The sequence below is a fragment of the Neolamprologus multifasciatus genome, chromosome 12 (genome assembly GCF_963576455.1).
Source record: "Neolamprologus multifasciatus chromosome 12, fNeoMul1.2, whole genome shotgun sequence".
NCBI classification, from domain to species: Eukaryota; Metazoa; Chordata; class Actinopteri; order Cichliformes; family Cichlidae; genus Neolamprologus; species Neolamprologus multifasciatus.
This window is the reverse complement of record NC_140450.1, coordinates 9,928,599-9,953,884: the sequence shown is the minus strand read 5'-3', so window position 1 is coordinate 9,953,884 and position 25,286 is coordinate 9,928,599. Positions and strand designations below refer to the sequence as shown.

The 25,286-nt window shown below is 39.1% G+C and overlaps 2 protein-coding genes across 2 annotated transcripts in view; one reads left to right on the top strand and one right to left on the bottom strand.

Moving 5' to 3' along the window:
* The window catches only part of naaladl1 (N-acetylated alpha-linked acidic dipeptidase like 1), an 11,151-nt gene extending 1,736 nt beyond the window's left edge, over positions 1–9,415 (bottom strand). The window contains exons 1-19 of the mRNA XM_085181053.1: positions 9,033–9,415; positions 8,709–8,881; positions 8,168–8,289; positions 6,586–6,705; positions 5,963–6,155; positions 5,722–5,815; positions 5,523–5,627; positions 5,170–5,255; positions 4,963–5,082; positions 4,800–4,885; positions 4,597–4,660; positions 4,275–4,342; positions 3,813–3,901; positions 3,141–3,234; positions 2,737–2,818; positions 2,304–2,477; positions 1,999–2,086; positions 1,803–1,895; positions 1–1,147 (exon numbers count right to left, since the gene is read on the bottom strand). The exon at positions 1–1,147 is cut by the window's left edge and continues 1,736 nt beyond it. Of these exons, the coding sequence (XP_085037179.1) occupies positions 949–1,147; positions 1,803–1,895; positions 1,999–2,086; positions 2,304–2,477; positions 2,737–2,818; positions 3,141–3,234; positions 3,813–3,901; positions 4,275–4,342; positions 4,597–4,660; positions 4,800–4,885; positions 4,963–5,082; positions 5,170–5,255; positions 5,523–5,627; positions 5,722–5,815; positions 5,963–6,155; positions 6,586–6,705; positions 8,168–8,289; positions 8,709–8,881; positions 9,033–9,232 (2,250 nt within the window). The 5' untranslated portion in view covers positions 9,233–9,415 and the 3' untranslated portion in view covers positions 1–948. The remainder of the gene's footprint in view (positions 1,148–1,802; positions 1,896–1,998; positions 2,087–2,303; positions 2,478–2,736; positions 2,819–3,140; positions 3,235–3,812; positions 3,902–4,274; positions 4,343–4,596; positions 4,661–4,799; positions 4,886–4,962; positions 5,083–5,169; positions 5,256–5,522; positions 5,628–5,721; positions 5,816–5,962; positions 6,156–6,585; positions 6,706–8,167; positions 8,290–8,708; positions 8,882–9,032) is intronic.
* Positions 9,416–12,734: 3,319 nt separating this feature from the next.
* erap1b (endoplasmic reticulum aminopeptidase 1b) lies at positions 12,735–25,286 on the top strand. Its single transcript, XM_085181048.1, has 19 exons — positions 12,735–13,093; positions 13,401–13,911; positions 14,259–14,397; positions 14,583–14,717; positions 14,903–15,023; positions 15,359–15,513; positions 15,937–16,050; positions 16,224–16,355; positions 16,586–16,717; positions 16,844–16,927; positions 17,060–17,217; positions 19,056–19,135; positions 19,258–19,441; positions 19,676–19,832; positions 21,277–21,461; positions 21,553–21,714; positions 21,818–21,958; positions 23,281–23,362; positions 23,509–25,286. The coding sequence occupies exons 1-19, from the start codon at positions 13,057–13,059 to the stop codon at positions 23,677–23,679; spliced, it is 2,880 nt and encodes a 959-aa protein (XP_085037174.1). The 5' UTR covers positions 12,735–13,056; the 3' UTR covers positions 23,680–25,286.

The following is a 25,286-nucleotide window of genomic DNA, read 5'->3' as shown; positions in this document are numbered from 1 at the left end:
TTGCAACACTTGACCAAATTTTGGTATTTTTGACCCCTGCTGGTAGGAGTCAGTACTGCAGCTCCACCATAGGCACTGGCAGGCCTATGAAGAGCTCAGGTTTTCATTGACTTGCAGCTTGTCAGTGCGATTCAAACTAAACCACGTATAGATAACTTCAGAATTTCTTTTCCAGCTATACCTTGCATACAAATGATGTAACCTCTTTAAAACTCAGATCATCATCTTTTATTTTATGCCGATTGCCATAAAATCCTTTATAACTCTTATGTTGCTGATAGGGACTCATCACACAAACCTTTGCACCAGTATTTCCGAGTAAAATTTTATTACTCCATATGCCATTACACCATCCAATAGCATCGATGGAAGTTTTTTAACCATTCCTTTATGGGCCTTAAATCCAGTTTAAATACAGCATTCTGTATGTTTTTTTTCCTAATTATGAGACACAGTTGAGAAGTCCAGGGGTACAACTTTGCAGGGCTCCTAACAAATGATAAAATCTTGGCACATTCTCATTGCATATGTTCAGCTGTTACTGTTGTGAAAATATTACTGACAAATGTGTGGGAGGAAAATGGCACCATATGCTCAAGACTCAAAGCTTTCTTTTGAAAAGTAAAGACAATATTTATATCATACATTTATAGAATACAAAACCCAGTTTTCTACCAAAGAAACCAAAGCCATCTTTACATTTGTAACCAAAAGAGAAAAATTAAACCTGTGGTCTAATCTCCTTTGTTCAGATGTTCCTGCCTCATGGTGACTAGTGCCCCAAACACATTTGCCTTTCAAGTTTTCTTTCCTCCATTTTTATTCATTCATTTCTGAAAGACTACATAAAGTAATCAAAAACAAAACCAACCTCTATTAACAACAGCTGGTATAGTTAATCTTGCTTAAAGCCATTGGCATTTTAATTAAATTCCTGAGTTAGTGCAGTTACTTCCTCCAAGTTTGAGTCTGCATTTCATCAGTCAGTGTGCTGGCAGCACCCAGTATGGCTTGGCTTAATACAGACAGGTGGTAGTGAACTTTGTCCCAGTCGCTGGCCTGCCCTGATGACTCAGCATTAGCATAGGCATCAGCTAGACCTGGGAAGGTTTGTTTGCCAGCACTGCTTGAGGCCCAGATAACATGCCTGTGTAACACACAACAAAATAAAGATTAGCTCAACAGTGTTCTCAAATGTGTTTCTGAGTTACAATGAAACAAACAATTGTTGAAACTACACTTGGTATCTCTTGTCAAACGACTACTAAATGTAACAATCAACAGAGCGTAACAGCGGTCGGCCAAGATTTAACCTACTGGCACTGCCATATTCAAATCACTTGTACTGTTAAAACACATCGTCTTAATTCCATGTGTTTACCTTCTGCATATTGTTCACTAGCTTCTCACAATGGCTCCTTGCCCCAGAAATGCCGTACTGTTGCATTCCATTATTGTGTATCACTATCACTATCACTAACTATCACTTCTTTCACTATAGGTATTAACTACTATGCCAGCTCCAGTGGCTCCATAAACTTTTGCTGTTTGTGGGGGTTAAAAAGTTACTTAAGGCCTGAGGCCTTATTCTGGTTCTATTTAAGATAGTAGGCATAACCACTGTAATCATGTCTTGATTAACATGTTTTATTAACAGTGGGACTTCACTAACCCCCACAATCCTTCTTCTCTCATTGTGTACTGTGTCCTGTATGACACAGAAGACTCCACTAGGCACTATAATTTTATTATTTTCCAAAGCCACAGAAATCTCTGTGCAATCCACTGGGCCACATTCTTACCTAAATCCATATTTATCTGGGAAAGCCAGAGGGTCCAAGAAAGCTCGATCCAGAAGCATGAGTTGGTCATTGATCCATCTAACCTTAAGCGGCCTGAGGAAAAAGACACGGTAAAGCAAAGGGGGCTGGTATTTATTTCTGTTTGGATGGATGTGGATATGACTGTGCACATACTGTATGTAATGCGTGCACCTACGTTTCATTTGCCAGGTCTGGACTTTGAATCACCTTCTCCAAATTAGAAACTGCAGCACGAAAGCTGGTCACTGCATGTTTAAGGGGTTCTGAAACAAGATACAGATGATTGCAGTCACCCAGTGATGATTGTATTCTTTTATTCTCTCTAATTACACTTGATTATTGGGGTAGAACATAGATATACAAGACAAAACATAGATGCACAAGACACTTTCAGAGGGTATCATTAAAGTATAAGATGTGTTACCTAGCTCCAAAAAGATTCCCTCCCCCCACATCTCTCAAAAGATCTCCTGTACTTACCCATTGAAATGTTCATAGTTTTAAGTTTCTGCTCATACAGGTTCAAAGCAGTGCTGAGGTATTCCTCCAGACTTTCAGCATAGTCAGCGCAGTTTAATGGCAGGATCAAGCTATCAGCCAGTCGGATCAGGACATTTCCTGCAGTCCTGGCTACAGCTTGATGACTGACAAAGCCTACAAGAGAAGATGCACCCTAATGTTATAAAGGAATTAATTTGATTCTTTTCAGCTAATTATTTATTTTCAGTGATCAAATCTGAAAACAGAAAAACCACAAATTTTCTTGAGAAATGCAACGCTTTTTCTTTTTCTTCCATTGCTGACAAAATATTTTCCTGTCATAGCACTATGACAGGAAAGGGGTTAGACGAGGATTCATTTATTCTACTTACTGTGCAAGAAGTAGACTACTAGGGGGAAAAAAAATTCTCACCAGGATCAATGTACTTTGAAGCATAGTCAAAAGTGTCATATGCTGTGTGATATGCAGGATAAATCCGAGCATTTGTTTTAGTCTGTGTGAAGACAAATATATATATACAATAATAGTTACAATATTATCTTAATGAGCTCAGTTAACACCTGCCTTCTCCTAATATATGTCAATGCCAAAATAAAACACTTTTTGCAGCTTATTTTGGTTTAAAATGTACAATGAACAACTGGCTTCAATGACCAGAGCATTTAACTGTATCTATCATTCTTATTTTTAATACACAATCAGTACACGCTAGTTAAAGCACATTTACTGCGACTGCACAAAAAGGCTCTAAAAGCAAAACTGTGCAGTATTATTCTGTCTATGTGTCAAATCGTGCAATCGTACATCTTTAGTACCTTGTCATATGTGTACGACATGTCCATGGAGGTGATTCCTAGATAATGGCTGAAGGGAGCATAATCACTCCCTGCTCCTGTCAGATATCCCATCCTGTTGAAAGAAGACAGACAACATCACATTGGCAGCACATTCTGAGGTATTTCAGCAGGGAGACATAGGATAGAATTAAATATGAATATATAATGAAAACGCTGCAAAATTCTGTGAAAGTACATATCACAAAGAAAGTAGGACTTGGCCAACCAAACCAACTGTCTGTTAGATAATTTAAATGATTATGACGACATAGAACCAATAAAACTAAACAAAAAATCGAATTCTGTATCTCATACATTATTGTGAATACACAACATATGCAAATTGCATATCTTAATTGCTTCTGATTAGGCTTTTTTCTGAGGAGCATTTTAAGGTCAGATTGTGCTTTACAAGTCTTTTACATTCTAACAATGAACCAGCTAACACTACTGTGGCCACTGGTAATTTATCAAAAAACTAATATGTTTATATCTGAAACATACGGAATAAAATCTATGATGTCAATATAATATCTAGTTGTTGTTGTTTTAAACTTTCAAATAGAGACAAGTTATTTTGAATAGAATCCCTAACAACTGTTCTTCCAAGATTCAATGCAAGATTAACAAGATATGGCTGCAGTTTATTACCTGGGAATTAATCCATGGGTGGGGCTGGTTTTGTTTGTGTACTGTAACCAGTTGTCATACACAGATTTTTCGTGGCCAGGTGCTTTGACCTAGAAAACAAAGGTCAGTGTTGCAGTAATTCATAATAATAAATAATCCCTCTTGGTTGACAGACTATTGCAATGTAAAGTCAGAAAGATACTCTAGAATAGTCTAGGACGAGTAGAGATTTTTGTAAAAATGGATAAGTGCCTATAAATAGGACCAATACCTACAAGTGCAAAGACCTATCAGATGCTTATTGGGTTCAAGTTTCACTAAAATCTAACCAAAAGAGGAAGCAGTAACGATTCTTGTGAATAACGGAATTGACGCCTCACTATCACATTAGCTCATTGATTCTTAATAGATCCAGATAAGCTAAAAACCACACTTCTGAGCAGTAAAAGTCTTGTCTAGATAGTAGTTTGTCAAAGGGCTCACCTGTTTTGCAGCTTTAAAGATGACATTCTGCACTGATGGCATGCCTGAAGCTCCGAGAGTAGCATTAGCTGAATAATGCAAGACAACAATTGTTTTGCAAGAGCATCATTATTAAACCTGTAAATTCATCTTAGGTGTGTTAACACAGCATTTCATTTCATGCAGACTATGTGCAAAAGAATCAGATTTAGGTTTATATTTTTAACATTTCTTCAAAAACTCCAGGAGCATTTTTTTTCTGTTAGCTGTTTGTGTTGTACTGGCTTATTGGAATACATTTAAATTTACTTCTGATGTACAGGTGCAGTGTGGAGCTTCTTACCAAATACTGCAATGTCCACGTTTATGTAAGCAACACTTCGTTCACTGAGTGCTGCAAAGTATTGCTGGAGCAGAAACAAGAACGAGGTCAAGTGTAGAAGAATGTGCACTTTATATCTCATATATAGACTTTCTTTAACACAGATGGCCATTTTACATATTGCTTGGAGTTGTGGGCAGTCTTGTGGACAAATTGCAAATCACCTCTGTGTATTCTGCAGACCCAATAAGGCCAAACTCCTCAGCTCCCCAGCTTCCAAAAATAATGGACCTGCGAGGCCTCCAGGTTCCTACAGTAGAGAGCCACAGAGGTCAGCCTTTATCGAGAACTCTATACAAACAGTCATTCATTCCAGCTCCTCCTCACCCTGTTTGACCATCTTGCCCAGCACCCTGGTAATTTCCAGCATGACTGATGTGCCGCTGCTTGGATCTATCGCACCATGAACCCAACTGTCCCTGTGGTTGCCGTATATCACATACCTGTCTGTGGATATAAACACACCACTTACACAAAATACATCACAACATCAAAACAGCTGATCTTAAATTGCCGATCCAACCTTAGTCTCACCTGGCTCCACACTTCCTCTGATAAAACCCATTACATTAGAGGAGGGTTTCACCTCTTCATAGTTGTAGATGTCCAGTTTTACATCGCTGACATGAAAGGCAACACAGAAAAGGGACAAAGTGGCTTTAACTGCTGCTCCAAAAACATGTATTTGTATAAATGTAATTGGATATTCAAGTGTAAATCATCTGACATGAAATTGTATAGTGAATAAAAATGATCAAGTTGGCTGGCAATTAAATTTTTACTACACTGATTCTAAATTATCTAATTGAATTATTCAAAAATAGTTAAGTTGAAAAGGTCTGTAAGGTTTTTTACTTTTTAAAACTTTTACTTATACTGTTGGTTACCTGTTGTTGAAACTGGATGTAAGTTTGAACCCTGGACCACCAAAATTGTAGGTACAGTTGAATCCTCCTTGCCATGCATCTGGAGCTGGTTCTCCTCCCAACTCACTGAAATGACCAATGGAAAAAATATATTATTAAAGTAATCATCACCTTTGTTAGGCTGTATCAGTTACACATGCAGATCTATCTTGTCACAAACCAGATCAATCGATAGGCGTCCGCAAATCCGATTGGTTGAGTTGGAATAGGAGGAATGCCTGTAATGTCTGTGGCACTGATTCTGTATGTTTCCTCTGTAAAATAAATGGTTACATTTAAGAATTGATACAGAAGAGAAATAATAAAAAAGTAATTAAACGTGATTTGAATTTCCATAGTGTATGTGTTTGAAGCTATGTAGCTTGTATCTTTTTGGAGTGTGGAGAAGTGCAATGGTTAACCTTTGGCAGCCAAGTGAGGTGTCAGCAAGTCTCCAAAGTCAGTGTTGTAGGAACCTCTTTCCACGCCACTGGGTGGCATGTACCAGGAGTGAGGATACGTCTCATTGGCGTCTGACATGAGACCATCGTTAATGTCCAAAGGATCTGTATAGACAAGCACTCCAACGACGCCATATGGTGCTGCATTGATGGCCTGGATGAGACACATAAGGCATTTTGTAAACAGTAATTTGTTGGTTTACACTTTTATTCTTTTATAATTTACATTTCAGTTGTCATTAAACCTGTCCATTCTAGAGGAATTTGAGCTGCAAAAGTGCTATATTAATAAATTTAGAATTTACTAGAAGTGTGTGGCAGTAATCTTCATTTTTTTTAGCTCACGTGATGGCAGCGTATTATATTTTAAATCTTAATATAAAAGTTTGTGACTACAGAATAGTGTTTATGTAGATTAGATAAAAAAATTATGCCATTTGTTAAAGTAAGAGTTTGAACTAATATGTAACTAGTGGCAATAAGAATTAACCCTGTTGCTTAGTTGATGGTTTTTGCTTCTAACCAAACAAAATTGGGCTTAAAATGTACAAATCGGTGATTTAATGATGCATTCTGAAACTCACTTTAGCCGATCTTCCTGCGCCACCATATTTGGTGATAGCAATAGTTCCTCTGAGGTCCACTGTCTTGTTCAGTTCGCTGTAGTCACTTGGCTTCCCCTGATTGGCATAAACCAATTTCCCCTAAAACCATGAGAAATAGAAACGCTCTGTGAGCAACAGAAACTCAAGAAAGTGAACTGATATGAAGAAAAGGTGATTTAAATTTTTATGTAACCAAATTTTAAAACATTTAAAGTTTATGTAATGGTCTGTTAATGCTCCACTTTTATTTGCCACTTACATTTTGTATCTTTGCTAGTTTGCTTCCTGTCTTTGTCTTTTTTACCCCTTGGTCATTGTCTGCCTTTCCCCCATTGGCTCTGATAGTCCAGAACACTGTTATCATCAATATCAATCTGGTATCAGTCTGGTTGTTAGTAATCAGTTTGTGTACTTCACAGAATCACTTTATGTCTCTGTTTGAACCTTTATGTAGCTCTTGGCGTTCAAGTGTTTTACTATTATCTTAACTTTGCTTCAGTTTCCCCTGACTTTACTTTTGCTTTGCATTTTGCTGCCACCTTCAGTTGGAGTTCATTTGCCTGCATGTATTTTGTATTGTCTCTGGAGAAAGTTTTTTTTTTTCATTATAATTGTGTGTTGTGCATTCATAAAGTGAGTCGGGCTAGAACAGTCTATTTTCCTAATCAGGGTATCATTTTTTTTACTGCCATGAGAAAGCTTGACAGTGATACATATCTTTACAGACTGGCTCTTGACGTTTTGCTAACGCAGTCTACATCATAACTCGTGAAATTATCAGTACTTGGCAAGTCAGTGAAAGACATTTTAGCCTTGAAGTTGATGTTGAGAAGTTTATGGCACCAATAAACAAGCTCTATTGCCTAATTTACTGAAAAGAGTGGCACTAAAATAATCTGTCACTGTAGCGTATTTATTCTTTTTTTTTTTTCCATTCAATGTTAAATTTTCTCATAGTAGATCATAGTAAATCCCATCTCTTTTACACCTGGAGATATCTGTGTCACATAGTCATTCCCTGTTTGTTTTTAAGGTTTTCACATAAACACTCTATGTGAACTAACCCCAACACTGTTAGCTTTTGTTGCACAACAACTTAATCATTGTTCAGAGCAGAGGTTTTTAATCATCTTTCCTGAATATACAGTCATGTAACTGCAACAGTTAAAAGTATACTGACTGTATTTCAGTAAGCATACAACGTACAGCCTCAAAGGGTACAACAAGTAAGCTAATTATGACTATCATGTGATTTTATTATTTTATCATTCTTTCAGTAATTTAATGGTCAGAAATGGTGTAGGCGTTCCATAGGCACAGAATATTTCAGTGTTTGTGCACAAACACACAATAAAACACTGGAGGTTTCTTTGAGGACTGTTTTGCCAGATTTTCCCATTTCAGGAACAGGATGAAAGCTGTTAGTCAACTCTGTTTGGTTAATGAGAATAAAGCTGCTATTTTAAATGTAATATAATTGATGTGTTTTCAGTTTTATTTTGAGTGATTTGCATTTATAAGTTAAATTTAGTGCTTGATGCGTAAGGCTGTAGCTTTTTACCTTTACATGTCCTGCAGGGGAGTATGCTGCGTACGGCTGAACCACCTCAGGATCGCTTTGGTCCGGAGTGTAAGGCTTTTCTTTTTCTCTTATTGTGTGCAGCACCGTATCGGTTGGGCTCACTGAAATTAACAAGTCATGGTGAAAGGTCTGTTTGTGAGTCATCAGGGCGCTTGCAGATTGAAGAGCTTCTCAGTGTTAGAAAGAGTGTTAAATACAGAGAGTGGATAGTTTTCACTTAATACCAGTTTTCTTGGTATGTTGGATTGAGTATGGAATGGAACTTTCTTAAAAGACAAAATACGTATGTATGGAAAAAAAATATACAATATAACCAAAACGTAACAATGTAAAAGTACTTAAAGGATTTTGTCTTCCATGGAATAATCCTATGAATGCTGATAGAGCAGCTTTTTCACTGTAGTTAATCATACAACACAAGCTAACTAAACCATTCATTCTTATACTGTAATGTTTACTTTGACCAAGATAATGTAACCATTCCCTCTGTCATCACGCTTTTCACAAGCATTTCACTCACCTACAGTGACTGTATTAGGGTTATTTTTGTCAGGGAAGGACAGGTAGACCCAGTACTCCTCTCGCCAGGCCTTGTCTAGTCCAGTTTCAGGGTCTTGCCATCTCTTAAGCATTATCTGTACAGTCTCCTCATCTCCAGCTGTGGTAGCCATATGGGGCACTTTTGTCAGGCTCCTGTGGAGGAAGATGAACGATAAAACTTCAATGGCAATTTAGCCTTTGAAATACTTGAATGAATGGTAATGGTATTAAACTATACTCTTTGGATTTTAAATGAGGTGCTGGTGAGATTTTATAACATTGTTTAAACAATAAGGAAACTGACCTGAGATTTTCCTGAATCTGAATGTTGTCCACCTCCGACATGAACTTCTCAATGAGGCTCTCGTCCACATCCTTGGCCACATCTTCCAGCCACGATGGTGCAGAGGTGCCGCTCTTGGCAATACCAAAGTGACCAATTAGGATGCCTACGGTCAGTACGGCAGCACCACACACAACTCCAATTATCACCTGTTTTATCATACTCCTCCCTGAGATGAGATCCTCCTGTGAAAAAGTCTCTTTGGACCTGAACCCTGACCGTGAGTCTTCCCCAAAGATCTTTTTTTGACCTGTAAGCTTTTTATGAATCCCGTCTTATGTAAGTCAGCATTGTTACTTCCTGAACGTAATGACAGTGCAGCCCCTGCAGTCTCCTCCCATAAGACATGGTCATTGTAAAGTTTACTCATTAATGTTTGCAGATGCGCTGGACTTTATCCCTTCATGTGTAAGTGTATGAGGGGCCTGAAAATCATTTATTTTCTATGTTTGCACACCTTTTTCCTTTTCTTCTTTTCTTTTTAAACATGTCATTCTCAACTCAATTCTCAATTTCTTAACTTACTTTCAAGTCAATTTATGTATGTATATTTATATTTAAAGAATTCTTAAAGTAAAAAATATATAAGAGTTAGAATATTGTTAAAATGTAATTAAAAACTATATTAACAATATAAAGATTACAAGACAAACAAAAACAAACAAAAAATATCACCAATAAAGGAAAATCCACTGAAATCATTAAATCCACGTAGGGTTTAATGCCGAAGTTGTACCAAAATGGGAATGTCCAAATATTCCTAATACACAAGAGATGAGAGACTGTTGCCTGTGTCTTTAAATAATGAATGGATGGATCTTGTGAGACTACGGTGAGTTATTTGGTATCAGTACTAAATAAACACAATCTTTGTTGGGACTAATGACTTTCATGTATGACTTCCTGTTACTTAACTGCATCATGATAGCATGCCAAAAAAGGAACCTGAAAGAATCGAATTTTATGTGGAGAACAAAAAAAAGTACACAGTAACGTGGACCGATTAAGAAAATTTGTCACATGGAACTAGAATAAACTTGAACCTTTTGCATGCTTTGTTTCATTTTAAAAGCATGTGAGATGTGAAACTGTTTGATTTGTTTCTCAGATGATCTTTATGGGAGCAATAACATAGTCATGAAGCTAAACTATCATATTTCAAATTTTACAGAGCTTTCAAATGTTAGAGAAGTGAAGACAATGTGATGCTCACTACATCTGATTTAAGGCCAATAAAAAATGTGTCTTTTCAATCTGTGTAAGTCAGCTTGAAATGTTCAGTCTATCTTACAGTAAGCACTGTTTGGATGTACCGTTTGAATTCAGAGGTAAGGAAAGAAATAAATGTGTGTCAAAGATATGCAGAAATCCTTCAGCCCTTAATGTTGTCGTACAACACATTAACTAAACATGCTTTGCATGCAGGCTGCTTTCGACACTACTTTGTAAAAGCCTTGAACAATTCCTCATTTCTTTATATTTTGCAAGGAAGATGTGAATAAGTGCAGTGATCTATTGAAACAGGTAAACATAACTGGAAATACAGTTTATAAGGCAAAAACAGAGCTTATGCTGACAAGCTTGAAAGTCTTTTTGTACAACCACCTTTATTTTTCAATATCCCAAATATCACTGGCTGAAATGCCAAATGAAATGCCAAAATGTGCAGCTTTGTAACAAGAAGCTAGTAACAAAGTGCCAGTGGGTTATTTATTAAGCTGTCTGTTATGTGCATAGGTCAGAGTTTAGTGGCTTATGTGGAGGTAGATTTCTTTTCTCATGTATTAATCACATATTTAATCATATCACATTAGTTATAGTAATATCACTTTCTCACTTTACTATATTAAGAGCACTCCTGTCACTAGTTCGCATGCATGTGGAATGTTAACACAGTGAGGCCATTGCAATGGCATTATACAGATAGTGAGACTCATTCTGCTTATCAGGGATGTAAATCCTTAGGTGACGGCTAAGCAGAAAACAAGGTCATAATTCTCTCTGTGAGGGAGAAGGTATAGCCCCCGTGAGAGCGGGCCCCGTGAGAAAGGCCAACATGTAAGAGTTTGTGAAATGTTCTTTGTCTGTGTCTCTGTATATAAGATGTGAAGGCAGTGGCCACAATTCAGAGATAGTCCTAGTGTTTCACTGGGATGCTCTCTCCACATTGCAATGTGTTTATTAAACCCACTTCAAATCAAGCTCACTGGGTGTGTTGCAGGTTATTGTTTTATTTTTGTTTTGTTTTGCCTGTCCCATTTGGTTCTTTAGCTGTCAGAATTGTTGTCTGAAGGCCAACAAGAATACCCAATGGATTTACTTTACCAAGTGGATCATCGCGGCCTTGCCGTATTTATCCATTTGATCGACCTTTGTTGTTATTATTTATTTTATTTTATTTTCAGTTGTTACAGACGGGACAGACATGACTAGGGGATAGGAAAGGGAAAAAGAAAGATGAAGGAAAAGAAAAACTGAGGGGAAGAGGGACAGTGAGAAAGGGTGCTTAAACCTGTTGAGAGAAAAAGAAGAGAAAACAAGCAAATAAACCAACACCATTGCATTAATCTAGCTAAGTGTAAGCAGCAGTAAATACTAAAAATTGAATGTTGTGGTGCAGCACGCAGGACCAACAGCGCACAATGTGCTTTGAGGTAGCAGCCAAGAAAGGTGTAGTTTATGTCTATCTGTGTGCACACCTGTGTGAATCAGCGCACTTGTATTCAAAAGGTTTCCCCATTGCAGGTTATTGTTAAATTTTCCACAACACTTGCATTCCTCTGAAAATGGTCAGCAGACTGAAAATTAATGAAACAGCATCAAATACCCATTGAAAAACGTTAAAAGACCTTCTGAAGGACTGGAGAACTATTGCTGCAGACCACTCGCTCCTTGGAAACAAAATATAAAGATATGTAGGGTGACTCAGCACAGTACTATGAAACTCCTACATATGGTAAATATAAATATTCTAATGTGGCCACATTTCTACTCTCCCAGAGCACTCGAAGCACTTTAAACATGCCTCATTCACCCATTCACACCAGACAACGCTGAAGTGCTTTTTAAAATCTGTCAGTCACACACATTTATACTCAGATGAATGCATCAGAGAGCAACTTGGGGTTAGTATCTTGCCAAAGGATATTCAGCATACAGACTGGAGCAGCCAGGGAACAAACTACCAACTGTCTGATCAGTAGATGACCTGCTCTACCTCCTTAGTTACAGCCACTCCATGAGCTTGAGCTCAACTAATTTTAGTATTCATGACTCATTTACTTTACTTGTTATGTTCAACCAGAAAAATCCTAACAATAATGAAAGATTTATCTTCTGTCACTCAGTGACATACACTGACACCCAAAGGGTACATGTGGTCCATAACTGTAGACTTGCAGGTGACCATAGCGTACACTACTATTTTCTATCTGGAACTGATCCTCACTGAGGATGGATCAGTGTTCCTCAAAAGAAATAAACTTTAACACGTTATTTAATCTCGGATTCTTGCAAAATGTTCGACGAGGACCAATTGAAAACCGAAATACAAGAGAGTTGAGACAGTAAGTGCACGGAAATAACCGTTAATCGAAGCAATGTTGCCCTCTAGTGGTTAAATATATTTACTGCGGGGACTGTAAACACGGAAGTTCCTGTTTCCGTCCATTGCTCGTGCGTTTTGTCCACTTTTATTGTGATGGTGGAGTAACACAGTCAGTAGTTTAAAAATGTGCACCATTAGTGTTTGATAAAGAAAAAATAGGCGGTATGTTTTCATAACTCACAGCTGGAATATAAGCATGAGCTGCAGACATGACAGGATACCCTGAATTTTAAGCGTCATTATCAGGTCTTAGACTCAGAGTTACAGCCACAGCTGTAAGTGAAATTACCTAAACTGACACCTCAGCTTAGTGAACCTTTCCTTCGTTTTCTCCCAGCATGCAATTCCCCCCTTTCTGTGTTTCACTTTCATTTTTCAATGATTTCTGCTGAAACTGCGCGCAGGGGACGAAGCGGTAAGTTAGCAATTTTTTTACATATAGCTCACATAATTTATAAAAATAATGAGAATATAAGATAAGCTGCTTTATGGCTTCTGAAAATCTGAGTCATTTTGATTGTAATGCATGATTATACAACGAATCCATTTGTGTGAAATCGAAAGTAATGCTTTTCCCGGTCCTTTGTCATGTGTTACAAAGTACCATGAGAAGCAGTAGTTCGTTTGACAGTCCAGCTATCCTGAGATGTTCGGTGTTTGCTGTGTGACACTACAAGTAAGCTGAGAAATATTGCATTTAGTTTTCTGTGTTTGTATTTCAGGTCCCGCCTCTGTTGTCACCATGTTAGTGGCTCCTCTCCTGCTGGTGCTGTTCGTTCCCTTTTCTCCCTCATCTGGAGCACAGTTACCAAATCAAGCCAAGGCCAAAGACCTCCCTATTGCCACCAATGGTCAGCCCTTCCCCTGGGACCGCATGAGACTCCCCACAACCGTCACTCCACTCCACTATGACCTGGCCATACACCCCAATCTGACCACCCTGGACTTCACTGGCGTTGTTCGTATTGAGCTTGATGTGCATGAAGACACCAACACTGTGATTCTCCATGCCAAGCAAATGCAGATATCCGATGTGTTCCTCTTGGCACCTGAAGGCATTAAGCGCCTTAAGGTGTTGGAGTATCCTCGCTTCCATCAGCTAGCCTTGCAGTCAGACTCAGTGCTCATCAAAGGTAGGAAGTATGAAGTTCATCTGGCATTTGCTGCCAACCTGTCTGACAGTTTCCATGGTTTCTACAAGGGAAGCTACCGCACCAGCAGCGGGGAGGTCAGGTAAGGCCACGAGGCTTTTTGAATGTTCTCTGCGTTTATTTTACTAATAATACTAAATTTCTCTTTTGACAAATAACTAAAATAACTGAAGAACGTCAGATAAAAAAATGAATGGCATTCTTGTTCACCTCCATTTTATTGGCTGTTATCGGATACTGAAGTAAAATTTTCATTTTTGCAACAGAAAACAAAGAGTTTATTGTAAATGTAGTGCAACTTTGGAATTGACTATAAAATCAGTGCAAGTAAAAGCTTAAAGTTCACCAAAAAAAGATTATTTAGTGCTGAAAGCTCCTAATCACACCAGCTTTAATCCACTTTCACTTTGTGCTTGATTACATTTTCAGAGTCCTGGCGTCCACGCAGTTTGAAGCGACTTTTGCTCGTGGAGCCTTCCCCTGTTTTGACGAACCCGCCTTCAAAGCCAACTTCACCATACGAATTATTCGAGAGCCACGCCACATAGCCATATCCAACATGCCAATGGTAAATGTAGACTGACCAGTCCCAGTTTACTTTAAGCATAAATGAGTAATTGCCAGAAATATGAATTTATTAAAAAGAACAAAATAGCAACATGCTTGTATACATACGACTATATATGCACATCTGCAATATTATGGACCTCTCCTTTCTTTTCTTAATTATTAAACCACACCTGCGTTTCTCAGGTTAAAACTGTGGAGTTGCCGGGTGGTTTGCTTGAGGACCACTTTGACACCACTGTGAAAATGAGCACCTACCTGGTTGCCTACATTGTGTCGGACTTCAAGTCTGTGAGCAAGACGACCCAGCATGGTGTCAAGGTGAGATGCACACCAGATGCTTCTTATAAAAAGACTTTTTTTAGTCAGCAGTTTGACTAAAATACTTTGCATAGGTACTGTATACATCTACACGGTGTAAAGCATATCAGACGTGTCATCTAACGACTGTTGTACTAACTGAGAAAACTTGCTTGTTCTTTGTTCTTTACTGTGATTCCCTTCAGATTTCAATCTATGCTGTCCCTGAGAAGATCGACCAGACAGCCTTTGCACTGGATGCTGCTGTCAAGCTGCTGGACTTCTATGATGACTATTTTGACATTCCTTACCCACTTCCCAAACAGGGTCAGTGGAAATCACATGACGTTTCCATGTTAAGAGACAGACACTGGTGTAGCAGTTGTTATTTTGTAACATATTACAACAGCAAGAGAAAGACTTGATGAGTCATAAGTCTCTGTCTGCTTCTGATCCTTTATTCGCCTGTGTGGAAACTGTGATTTGTGCAGACATTCAGGATCACATGATGCCTCATATTTTAACGCTTTGACAGGACAGATATGTAAATTTAGGTGTAGACTGCTCTGTAGATGTATCAGAGGAGAACGTAAGCGATACCTAGTCGAACGATAAGGTGACATGACTGTACCACATTATTTGTGATTGTGTTCCCTCTGCAGACCTGGCAGCTATTCCTGACTTCCAGTCAGGTGCGATGGAGAACTGGGGTCTGACCACCTACAGAGAGACCGGCCTCCTCTTTGACCCTGAAAAGTCATCAGCTTCAGACAAGCTGGGCATCACCAAGGTCATCGCCCATGAACTTGCGCACCAGGTAGCTGCACTGATTCTGTTTGTTTTTAGTTAAAAGTAAAGCATTAGGGGATGGCTAGGCTGTGCAGACAACCCATGTGCTGTAAGGCTAATCTAGAGGTCTGGGTTTGAATCAGTGCCGAGGCCATTTACTGCATGTCTTCACCTGGTCTTTCTCCCAGCTTTGTCTTTTCTCTTCAATGTTCTGTCACAATAAAGGCTTAAAATCTAAAAATAAATAAATAAAAATAAACTCATCAGTGTCAGAGTTCATCAGTCTGTACCGAGTTTTCCAAGTCAGAGCTTAAATTTATTGTCAGTATGATTGAGCGTAGCATGTGCAGTAGATACAGGTTTGACTTTTCAGTCGTTAGTACAGTATAACAACACTGAAGGTGAAAGAGCATGTTTAATGCTGTTCTTGCATGTTTTCCTACCTGTCCAGTGGTTTGGAAACCTGGTGACGATGGAGTGGTGGAATGACTTGTGGCTCAATGAAGGTTTCGCCAAGTTCATGGAGTTTATTTCTCTCGACATCACGTACCCAGAACTTCATGTGGTGAGACTTACATACATACAGATCAGTTAAAATGATTTACTTAAAACCAGAAGGACATTAAAGTCACAGTCTCATAGTTTTAGTAGTGTACATTAGCTGAACAACTCCTATGTTTTGCTGGATAAGGCTACAAAGATGTGCATAAACATGATTCCATCCTCCCATTCTTCCAGGATGATTTCTTCTTGGCAAAATGTTTTGAGGCTATGGAAGTAGACTCCCTCAGCTCTTCCCACCCAGTCTCCACCCCTGTGGAAAATCCCACACAGATCCAGGAGATGTTCGACGATGTGTCATATGACAAGGTTAACCTCGGCTGTTACATTCTGTTTCATGTTTCTGTACTTGTGTAGGATATTGAAACTAACAATCGTCTCAGTATTTCATCATCATGTAAAATCAGTTAATATTTGACATGAATTAGATATTCCCAAAGCTGAAGCCACACTGTGCAGTTGAATCAAAACACTGAAGGACTTATCTAAGTTTCATATTGTTCCTTTTTTTTAGAAGCATGTATGTATTTTGTTTTCAGGGTGCATGCATTCTGAATATGTTGCGGGACTTCCTCACTCCTGAGGCTTTTGAGATTGGCATCGTCCGATACCTGAAGCGCTACAGCTACCAAAACACTGTGAACAGCCACCTGTGGGAGAGCCTGACCAATGTGAGTGATGTGTGAGCGGTCTCTCTTTTAGAGGACTGATTTTTCATCAGTCATTTTTCTTCTTATGTAACTGCGAATGCTGAATGTGGCTCATCGTGATACACGTCTCTGCTAAATGTGCTTCAGATCTGCAGCTCAGATGATCTGGATGAAGGTCGACTGAAACACACAGAATTCTGCTCTAAACGCAAAACTCAGTCCGGAGCCTCGGTAAGTTGTTGTTTGATGCTTGGTGGCAAACTTGTTCAACAAAGCTCTCTGATTGATCATATCTTACTAATTACAATAAACTCCTGTAACGTTGTTGTATTTATACAACATTATGTTTGTCTGTATATACAGAAGTGGTACTCTGGTGATGAGCTAGACGTCAGGGCCATCATGGACACCTGGACTCTGCAGGAAGGCTTCCCACTGGTCACGGTGGAGATCAGAGGTCGGGAAGTCAGGCTCAGTCAGGAGCGTTACTTGAAGACAGACGACCCCTCCCCGAGTGAAGGGTATGCTGTCAGGAGCGTTTTTTTGTTACAATGCACGTTTACAGCATTAAGCTGTCTTCAGCCTGGAGCGTGCAGGAAGCAGGGTGTAGTTTACTGAACAGTTCCTGTAACTGTGTAGCCGTCTTTGAAGCTTACAGTGAAAAATCATCACTTTCATTTCTCCGGCCAATAATAGTCTTATGTTTTTACCCCTCGGCTGTAAAAGGTTGATGGGGTATTATCATCACCCAGCTGGGCGGGCGGGCGGCGGGGACAACTAAGTTCGTGAATGTGATAAATCGAGAATGAGGAGACGTTGGAGCTTTCAATTGATAACATAAGTGTATCTACTAAGAATATTGGACAACTTAATATCTCAGTGACCTCAACTTAAAGGTCAAAGGTCAGAGATCAAATTTTCCCAAAGTATTGTGAATGTGATAACTGAAGAATACAGTGGTGTAGGATTTTAAAATTGATACCATAGTTGCATCTACTAAAAATCTCGGATGAGTTCTATTCTCAGTGACCTTGATTTCAAGGTCAATGACCTATGACCTTGAACTCATGGTCAAGACTTGAACTTGACCTAAAGGTCAGAGGTCAGGTTTTCTGAAACGCTTGTGAGTGCAATAACTTGGCAATGTAGGATTTTGTAATTGATACCATTAGGGATGGGTACCGGTATCCGGTGCCATGATGGCACCGGTTCTGACATAAACGGTAGTAACCAGACCGAAAAGCAGCGCACATTTCGGTGCTTTATTTCGGTGCTTTTTTTTCCTGAGCTGTGATACACTTTAGATTCTAGCCAATCATTTTACGTTTCCGAGGATAGTAGGCGGGTCCAGGTACGTACGTTCTTTTAGAGCAGAGCTACAGATTAAAAATGCCCAAGGCGAAGCGGTCAAAGTCTGGCTGTACTTCACAGCAAAAGATGCAAACTCAGCAGCCTGCAACAAGTGCTTTAAGCTAATACTGTGATACTGTCAAAGAAGGTAACACCTCAAATCTGATGAAACACCTGGTGACGCATAGCGTTTTTTTTAAAAGCCGAGAAATGCGCCGTATTTGATAGCTTGCTGCGAGACATCTACTGCGGGTGTGGTGCCTGTTATTGGACCCGGAATTTGCAACATTCCCCAAAAACCCGAAGAGTAGAGTCCTGGCCCCTAGCCCTGCCAGTGTAGCAGAAATGATGAGGATGATGATGGCAGCAGCAGCCGTTCTTCTCTGCGTGAGTAGCTTAATGTTGTTCGTGTATAATTTACGTTGAATAGGCTAACCACGTTATTACATTAATGCATGTAAGGTGAACTAGCAAACATCATCATAGCTACATGCAGCTGTCTTCTTGTTTGATGGCAGATACTCCCTTCACCCTGGCCAAAGGCTAAAATGACCAAAGAAAAAGTGGAAAACAGTTAAACATGAGAGGTTTTTGGACAAAGTTTGTTTTTTTTCCATTGTTTAAGCACTGCTTCCAGCCAAGAATGATACCATATATGTCCCATACCTGCAGAAAAGGCTAACATTGTTATCTTTTTACAAAAAAACAGCTGAACATGAGAGGTTTTTGGACCAATTTTATGTTCTCCATTCTTTAAGCACCGGTTTGAGCACCGTTTAAGCACCGGCACTGTTTCAAAAGTACCGGTTTGGCACCGGTATCGGATAAAACCTAAACGATACCCATCCCTAGATACCATAGAGGTGTCTGCTATGAGGCAGAGGGATCACCCTGACGGTCTCCAGTATTTTTATTGTTATAATAAACAGTTTGACAGTTGCTTATCTTGATTTAATCATGATTAAACAAAGACATTACCTTTTAATTAATCATTATTTTGTGTGTCTAGATTCCTGTGGCAGATCCCGCTGACGTACAAGACCAGTGCCTCCAACACCGTCCACCGCTTTCTGCTTAAGACAAAGACTGGTGAGTACTTTACTCAGCTTGATGACATTGAGCCTTGGTTTTCTTTTAAACGGCAATATTCATTTAAATTTCACAAGTCATCATCACTTGAAAGCTTCTCTTTACTCTTCTGTCTTGTTCAGATGTCCTGTTCCTGCCAGAAGAGGTAGACTGGGTGAAGTTCAACGTGGACATGAGTGGTTACTACATGGTTCATTATGCAGGCGAGGGGTGGAACTCTATTATCAAGCTGTTGCAACACAATCACACAGCCCTGAGCGGTAATGACCGTGCCAACCTCATCCACAATGTCTTCCAGCTTGTCAGGTGTGTTTAAACATTGCATATTAACACCAAAATTAGCTGTCTATCCTTTGGTATCTAGCTTAAGTGAAGCAGTTTGATATATTGAGTAAATATAAGCTTTGCAGGAAAACAAAGTATTATACATTCCACATACATTGCTTTTTTCCTACTCTTTGTTCTAAAGACAAGAATTTTGAAATATATCAGCTATATTATGTTTAGATCTGACATTTAGAACTGACATTTGTCTTGCAGTATAGAGAAGGTGAGGCTCGACACGGCTTTGGAGCTGTCGCTTTACCTGTCCAGAGAAACCAAGATCATGGCCGTGACTCAGGGCTTTGGAGAGCTTGTGCCGCTTTACAAACTGATGGAAAAGAGAGACATGAAGGTGCTGGAGAACCAGATGAAGGTTAGTTTGCTGGCACATTACTTGGCACATTATACCAACATATATGACTCAGTGGCATAGTGTGACCAAGCTCAACAAAGCACAGCCCCAATTAGGGAAAAAAAGAATAACTTTTGCCTTTACAGTAGTTTAAGGTAAAACTATACATTCACCCATCTGAATTATTGACTTCAGGTGTTCCACGCATATCAACCACTGGACTGAAAAATAATAAAAAGGCTTTGACTTTGCACATGCTTTATAAGCAGAGTGCCCCAGGTGCAATATGATATGAAATAAAATTTATTGTCCAGTCTGGGAAATTTGTCATGGACTTGTCAGGTACTCAAGATAAGTTATCTTGAGTACTTGAGTCACAAAACAAAAGTACTGTCCCAAAATCAGTGTAATGAAAGTTTCATTTTGTATATAATTTAGTTTATAATGTGAAATGTCTAAGAAGCAGGGTTCACACTATAATTCTAATTACAGTTTGTTAGAATTTTACAATGGATGGCAGCAAATGTGAAAAGAGAAGGTTTACAAGATGGTAGTGATGCTGGGAGACAGTGATACTTATTAAAGAGACAGGAAGCAGAGATGAAGAATGGACCGTTTTAGAAATTTCACTTCTTAACTCAAGCAGACCAGTTTGGACACAAAGATAGAAAAGTAAGGCTGAGGTGGTTTGGACACGAGCAGAGACGGTATAGTGGATATGTTGGAGAGAAGATGCTGAAGCTGCCGTGCAGAAAGAAAGAGGAAGACCACGGAGAAGATTCATGGATATAGTTAAGCAGGACATGCAGAGGGTTGGTGTGACAGAGGAGGATGCTAGGGAACGCACGAGATGGAGGCAGATGGTCTGCTGTGCTAAACCTTAAAGGAAGCAGCAGATTTCTGTCTAGTCTTGTCTAATCCATACTCAAAAATACAGAAATGTGAAAAAATGAGCAAAAACAAAGTCATGCTTTTGATTTATTAGTGACAAAATATCATATTTAATATCTGCTAAGAGCTATTTTGCTTCTTAATTCTTTTTATTTATGTCTCCCCATTATTAAGATGAATTTGTAGTGATATTTTTTTATTTCAGAAATGACTAAAAGAATTAATCTTCTGTTAAAAAATTGAAGGTAAGGTAAGGACCAGGAAAACCCTGATACAAAAGTATCACTTTGCTAGTATACCCCTGAAGTCATTCGCTAGTATTACTGCATACACTAAAAGCAGTGAATCTATGGTACCTTAAATGCATTTTCCTGTTATTTTCAACCATGTCCATTGTGATTATGTAATAAAACTCCAATTTAGAAAAACTGGTTAAAAAATGTATTTATTTTTTGGTTCAAACATCGTTCGAGGGGTGTCTGACGTTCCTCTTTGCAGGAAAACAAACATACAGAATGTGGATTGTAACTGTATACTCTCTAAGGAGGATTTAATGTCTCTTTTTGTTTTTTAGAGCTATATTGTAGATTTGTTCCAGGATTTGATTGACCAGCAGGAATGGAATGACTCCGGCTCCGTGTCTCAGCGAGTGTTGAGAAGTTACCTGCTGCTGTTTTCCTGTGTCAGGAACTATGCTCCCTGTGTGTCCAAAGCCACCCAGCTCTTTAACCAGTGGAAGGACTCTGATGGCACCATGAGGTTTGGAGTCATAGTCAACAATAGCACAAGAAAATCTGATTTTACTATGTATATACATCTGAACTGAAAGCCTCCTTGTTTTTGTTTTTAGCCTTCCTGTTGATATCACCATGGCTGTGTTTGTGATTGGAGCTCGAACACCAGAGGGCTGGGATTTCCTCTTTGAGAAGTACCGCCATTCGCTGCAAATGTCGGTCAAGAGCCGCATGAAGACTGCCATGGCTGTTAGCCCACTGCAGGACAAGCTCAAGTGGTGTGTAGATTATGGGAACTGGGACACATCAGTATTTCTTAGCTAAAGCTAAGGGGATATAATTACCCCTGCTCTCCCTTTACTCTTCCCTTTCTGTCTGCAGGATGATGGAGCAGAGCCTCATCGGTGAGATAATGAAGACTCAGGACCTCCCAGGCGTAGTCGTCTCTGTCAGCAAGAACCCCCATGGCTACCAGCTGGCCTGGGACTTCCTCAGAGCCAACTGGCACACTATGATCAAGAAGTCAGTCAGCCCATCACACACATGTTTTATCATCCACAATACACCATCAGCCTTAAATCCTCAGTCTTGTCAGTTTTGCACATATTGATACTTTTGTTTAGCCAGGAGAGAGCACTGCTTGTGCCAAGAGTATTAAAATTGGTAGAATAGCCTAGAGCTGGGCGATATATCGAGTTTTTAAAAAATATCGATATATTTTTATACGAGATATAAGATGTGACAATATCCTTTATATCGATATAGTCTATGTTACGTTATAACTATACTTGTGGAGCCGCAAGTTTGCCTCTCTTTCGTCCACTGTTGTCTTTACGCAACGTTACTCTACCTCGCCCCTCCTTCACTGAACACAACTCCCCCTCCTCCCCTATCGCTTCACCTGCAGCGACAAGATGGACACGGCAAATCTCCGTTAACGAGTTACTGCGCATTGCCCCGTGCGTGGGGCTGGACGCCGTCAACGTGTTAGCTAGCTAACCACGCTAACGAGCTAACCACGCTAACACCATGCAGCCCAGAGGCGCTGCACAGCCTAAAATCCTTTCATTTTCTCAAAAATTTACAGTGCGCCTTATGTATGAATTCTGGTTGTGCTTGATGGCCGCGAACCGATTTTATGTGGTACACGGCGCTCAGCAATCTGTCAAAAAATGTTTTAGTACGACTTTGGTAAGCTACGGTGCTGCACCGCTTGATGGATTGTCAGAACATTACGGCTACCGAGGAGCCTCGCGGAGTGATACGTACTGTGCTTCAACGTAACATTACCCTACTGTGTATAAGGACCATAAATGGCACCTGTTAAGAGACGTGGTTACGAAGAGGATTTCAAACTCAATGCTGTCAGTCACACAGTAGAAGTTGGGAACAGAGCAGCTGTGAAATCTGTCTTTGTTACTATGCTCAGCGTCTTTTAGTTTACATTTTGACTGCACAATTGTGAGCTTTTTGTTACTCACAAAAACAACATTGTTTTCTTTTATTTATGGAGCATTATTATTTAATAATTTTTTGAGTAAATTTTATGTACATCTATGCTCTATGTTAATAAAAGTGCCTGTGTGACATCTGGGACACAGCTTTGACTAAGAACTCTCTTTTTGTTCTTACTTTATGGCTTTAAAAAAAATATCGAGATATGAATTTTGGGTCATATCGCCCAGCCCTAGAATAGCCTATAGTATAAACTTTATTTATATACAGAAAATTTTATTATTTTATTATTTATATATTGATGTGAAGTTATTCCCTAACAAAACAGGGAATTCTATCACTGGTTAAAAGAATCTGAACTTTAGTGTTTGTTTGCTTTGATGTCACAGGTTTGACCTCGGCTCCAGCACTATATCACACTTGGTAACTGGGGTAACTAACCAGTACTCTACTGGAGAGATGCTAGATGAGGTAAGTATGCATGTCTACATGGGTGTTCATTATTTCGATCAGAAGGCATGTCCGTTTTTCGGATAACAAGAATATTGCCTGGATCTAAATATTAAGGACGCTGCATCTAGAATGTCGATCAGTCTCCCTCCTTTACACCGACTCAGGTACGAAGCTTCTTCGGCTCCCTGACAGAGGAGACGGGCTCAGAGATGAGGTGCATCCAGCAGGCCTACGAGACCATTGAGGATAACATCCGCTGGATGGACAAAAATCTTCCTCTTCTGCAGGCTTGGCTGGACAAGCGCAACCGACGAGTGTCTCATGAGGATTTATAGCTTCAGGAGGGTTAAAATAATGAATAGTGAATAATTACAAACAGAAACAAATTTGTGTAAACTCAAACCACAGAATAGATGAAGTTGATCACAATGACGGTTGTTTTTCAGCTCAAGTTTGTCTATAATAGCAGTAAGTCCTGACTTAAATTGGATGTTTTTTTGTGTCAAAATCACTTTAAATCTCTACCCAGTCCCACAAGTTTACAAAAAAATGAGCTTGCTTTGGGAAAGATTGTGGGTCATTATAAGTATTATTTAATACCCTGAAACTGACTGACCACACTAGTGAGTTTTTTAATTACACTTGTTTAAACTACAGCCTAAAAAAATGTTAAACAGGTGCATTTCAGATCCAAACAAAACTAATGAACCATTCTAAGAATGTCCTAAAAGTCTCTTGCTCTCCAGTCCAGCTGCATTTAACCCTCTGTGCCCAGGTTTGCTTCAGTTTGCTTCAGCATCTCGCTCTCTCTCCCTTCCTCCCTCCTTCTCCCTCAATCTGCTGATGTGTGTTTGTGTTTTCCTCTCAGTTTCCAGCACACCTGCTTTCCAAAAAGTTTCACAATGAAGTTGATTTTAAAGTTTAAATGGGTTAATGGGAGACTTTTTTTGCATGGAAACCAATCGTACAGGAGTCCAACTAAATCGCATGTGAGATCTGTGGCCTAACTCTTAAAGTGAGCACAGACACAGTATGTGTAACCATTCATTCAACAGTGTAAGTGTGCCAGGGAATGTTACACAATGATCAAACCAGCCAGAACATCAGAGGTCAAACCGTGCACAGGCATGGTGCGAAACAACATGTGAGCACACTAACGTAACAGTCCTCAGTAAGGGGAAAAGCAGCCTTAGCATATAACATAATTATTAAATGAACCTATTTGTTGTTTGTAATAATCTTCTTTTTTCTGAAGAAAAGATCTTGTTTTTTTTCCACAGAGAGGTTTGTGTGTGCTGAGTATGTCTTTGTGCAAGTGTGTATGTTTAGCTGTGAAGTTTAAATTGTGTTTTGGCTGGATGAAGTCACAGTTGTTGTTTTTTAACAGTAAATGTTGAATTCTGCTTCAGTGCGAAGCAGCATGAAGATTATACGATGTGATATAAATAGTGCAAAAGAAATGCACTGAATGTCTGACTTAAGTTTTTTGTTGGAAAAAAAAACTAAAAATGTGGGCATGTCTGTGAGTGAATGCTGCAAAACCAATGAAACAGACAATGTAGTGCGCTGCACTTAATATATTTTTACAGTTTATTGGTTGTCGTTAAAAGATTAGATTACACTTATGTATGTTTATATTTTTCCACAGTTTGGGTGAATTTTAATACTGAGGAGATAAACATGGATTCCAGCAGCGCTGGTGTGTGTTTTGGTACAGTTTATTGAAATGAGTAAGCTCGGCAAGACAAAAAGCACTGTAAGAAAAAATGTTTTGTGTGTGTGTGTGTTTTGTTTTTGTTTGTTTTGTTTGCTTTTTGGTTTATTGAACAGAGTAGCATATTTCCATTTTTATGCTCCTGTTACTAAAACCGTTATTGAAAAAGTAAAGATGTGTGTTGGTTTGATTAAACGTTGGACAAATAAAGTTTTTCTTTTGAACTAA

Excerpts from the sequence above, each read along its gene's own strand:
- erap1b (XM_085181048.1), top strand. The coding sequence starts at position 13,057 with ATGATTTCTGCTGAAACTGCGCGCAGGGGACGAAGCG. Across the intron at positions 13,912-14,258 it reads ACCAGCAGCGGGGAGGTCAG|AGTCCTGGCGTCCACGCAGT; the intron begins GTAAGGCCACGA and ends TTACATTTTCAG. Across the intron at positions 19,833-21,276 it reads TGCTGGAGAACCAGATGAAG|AGCTATATTGTAGATTTGTT; the intron begins GTTAGTTTGCTG and ends TTTGTTTTTTAG.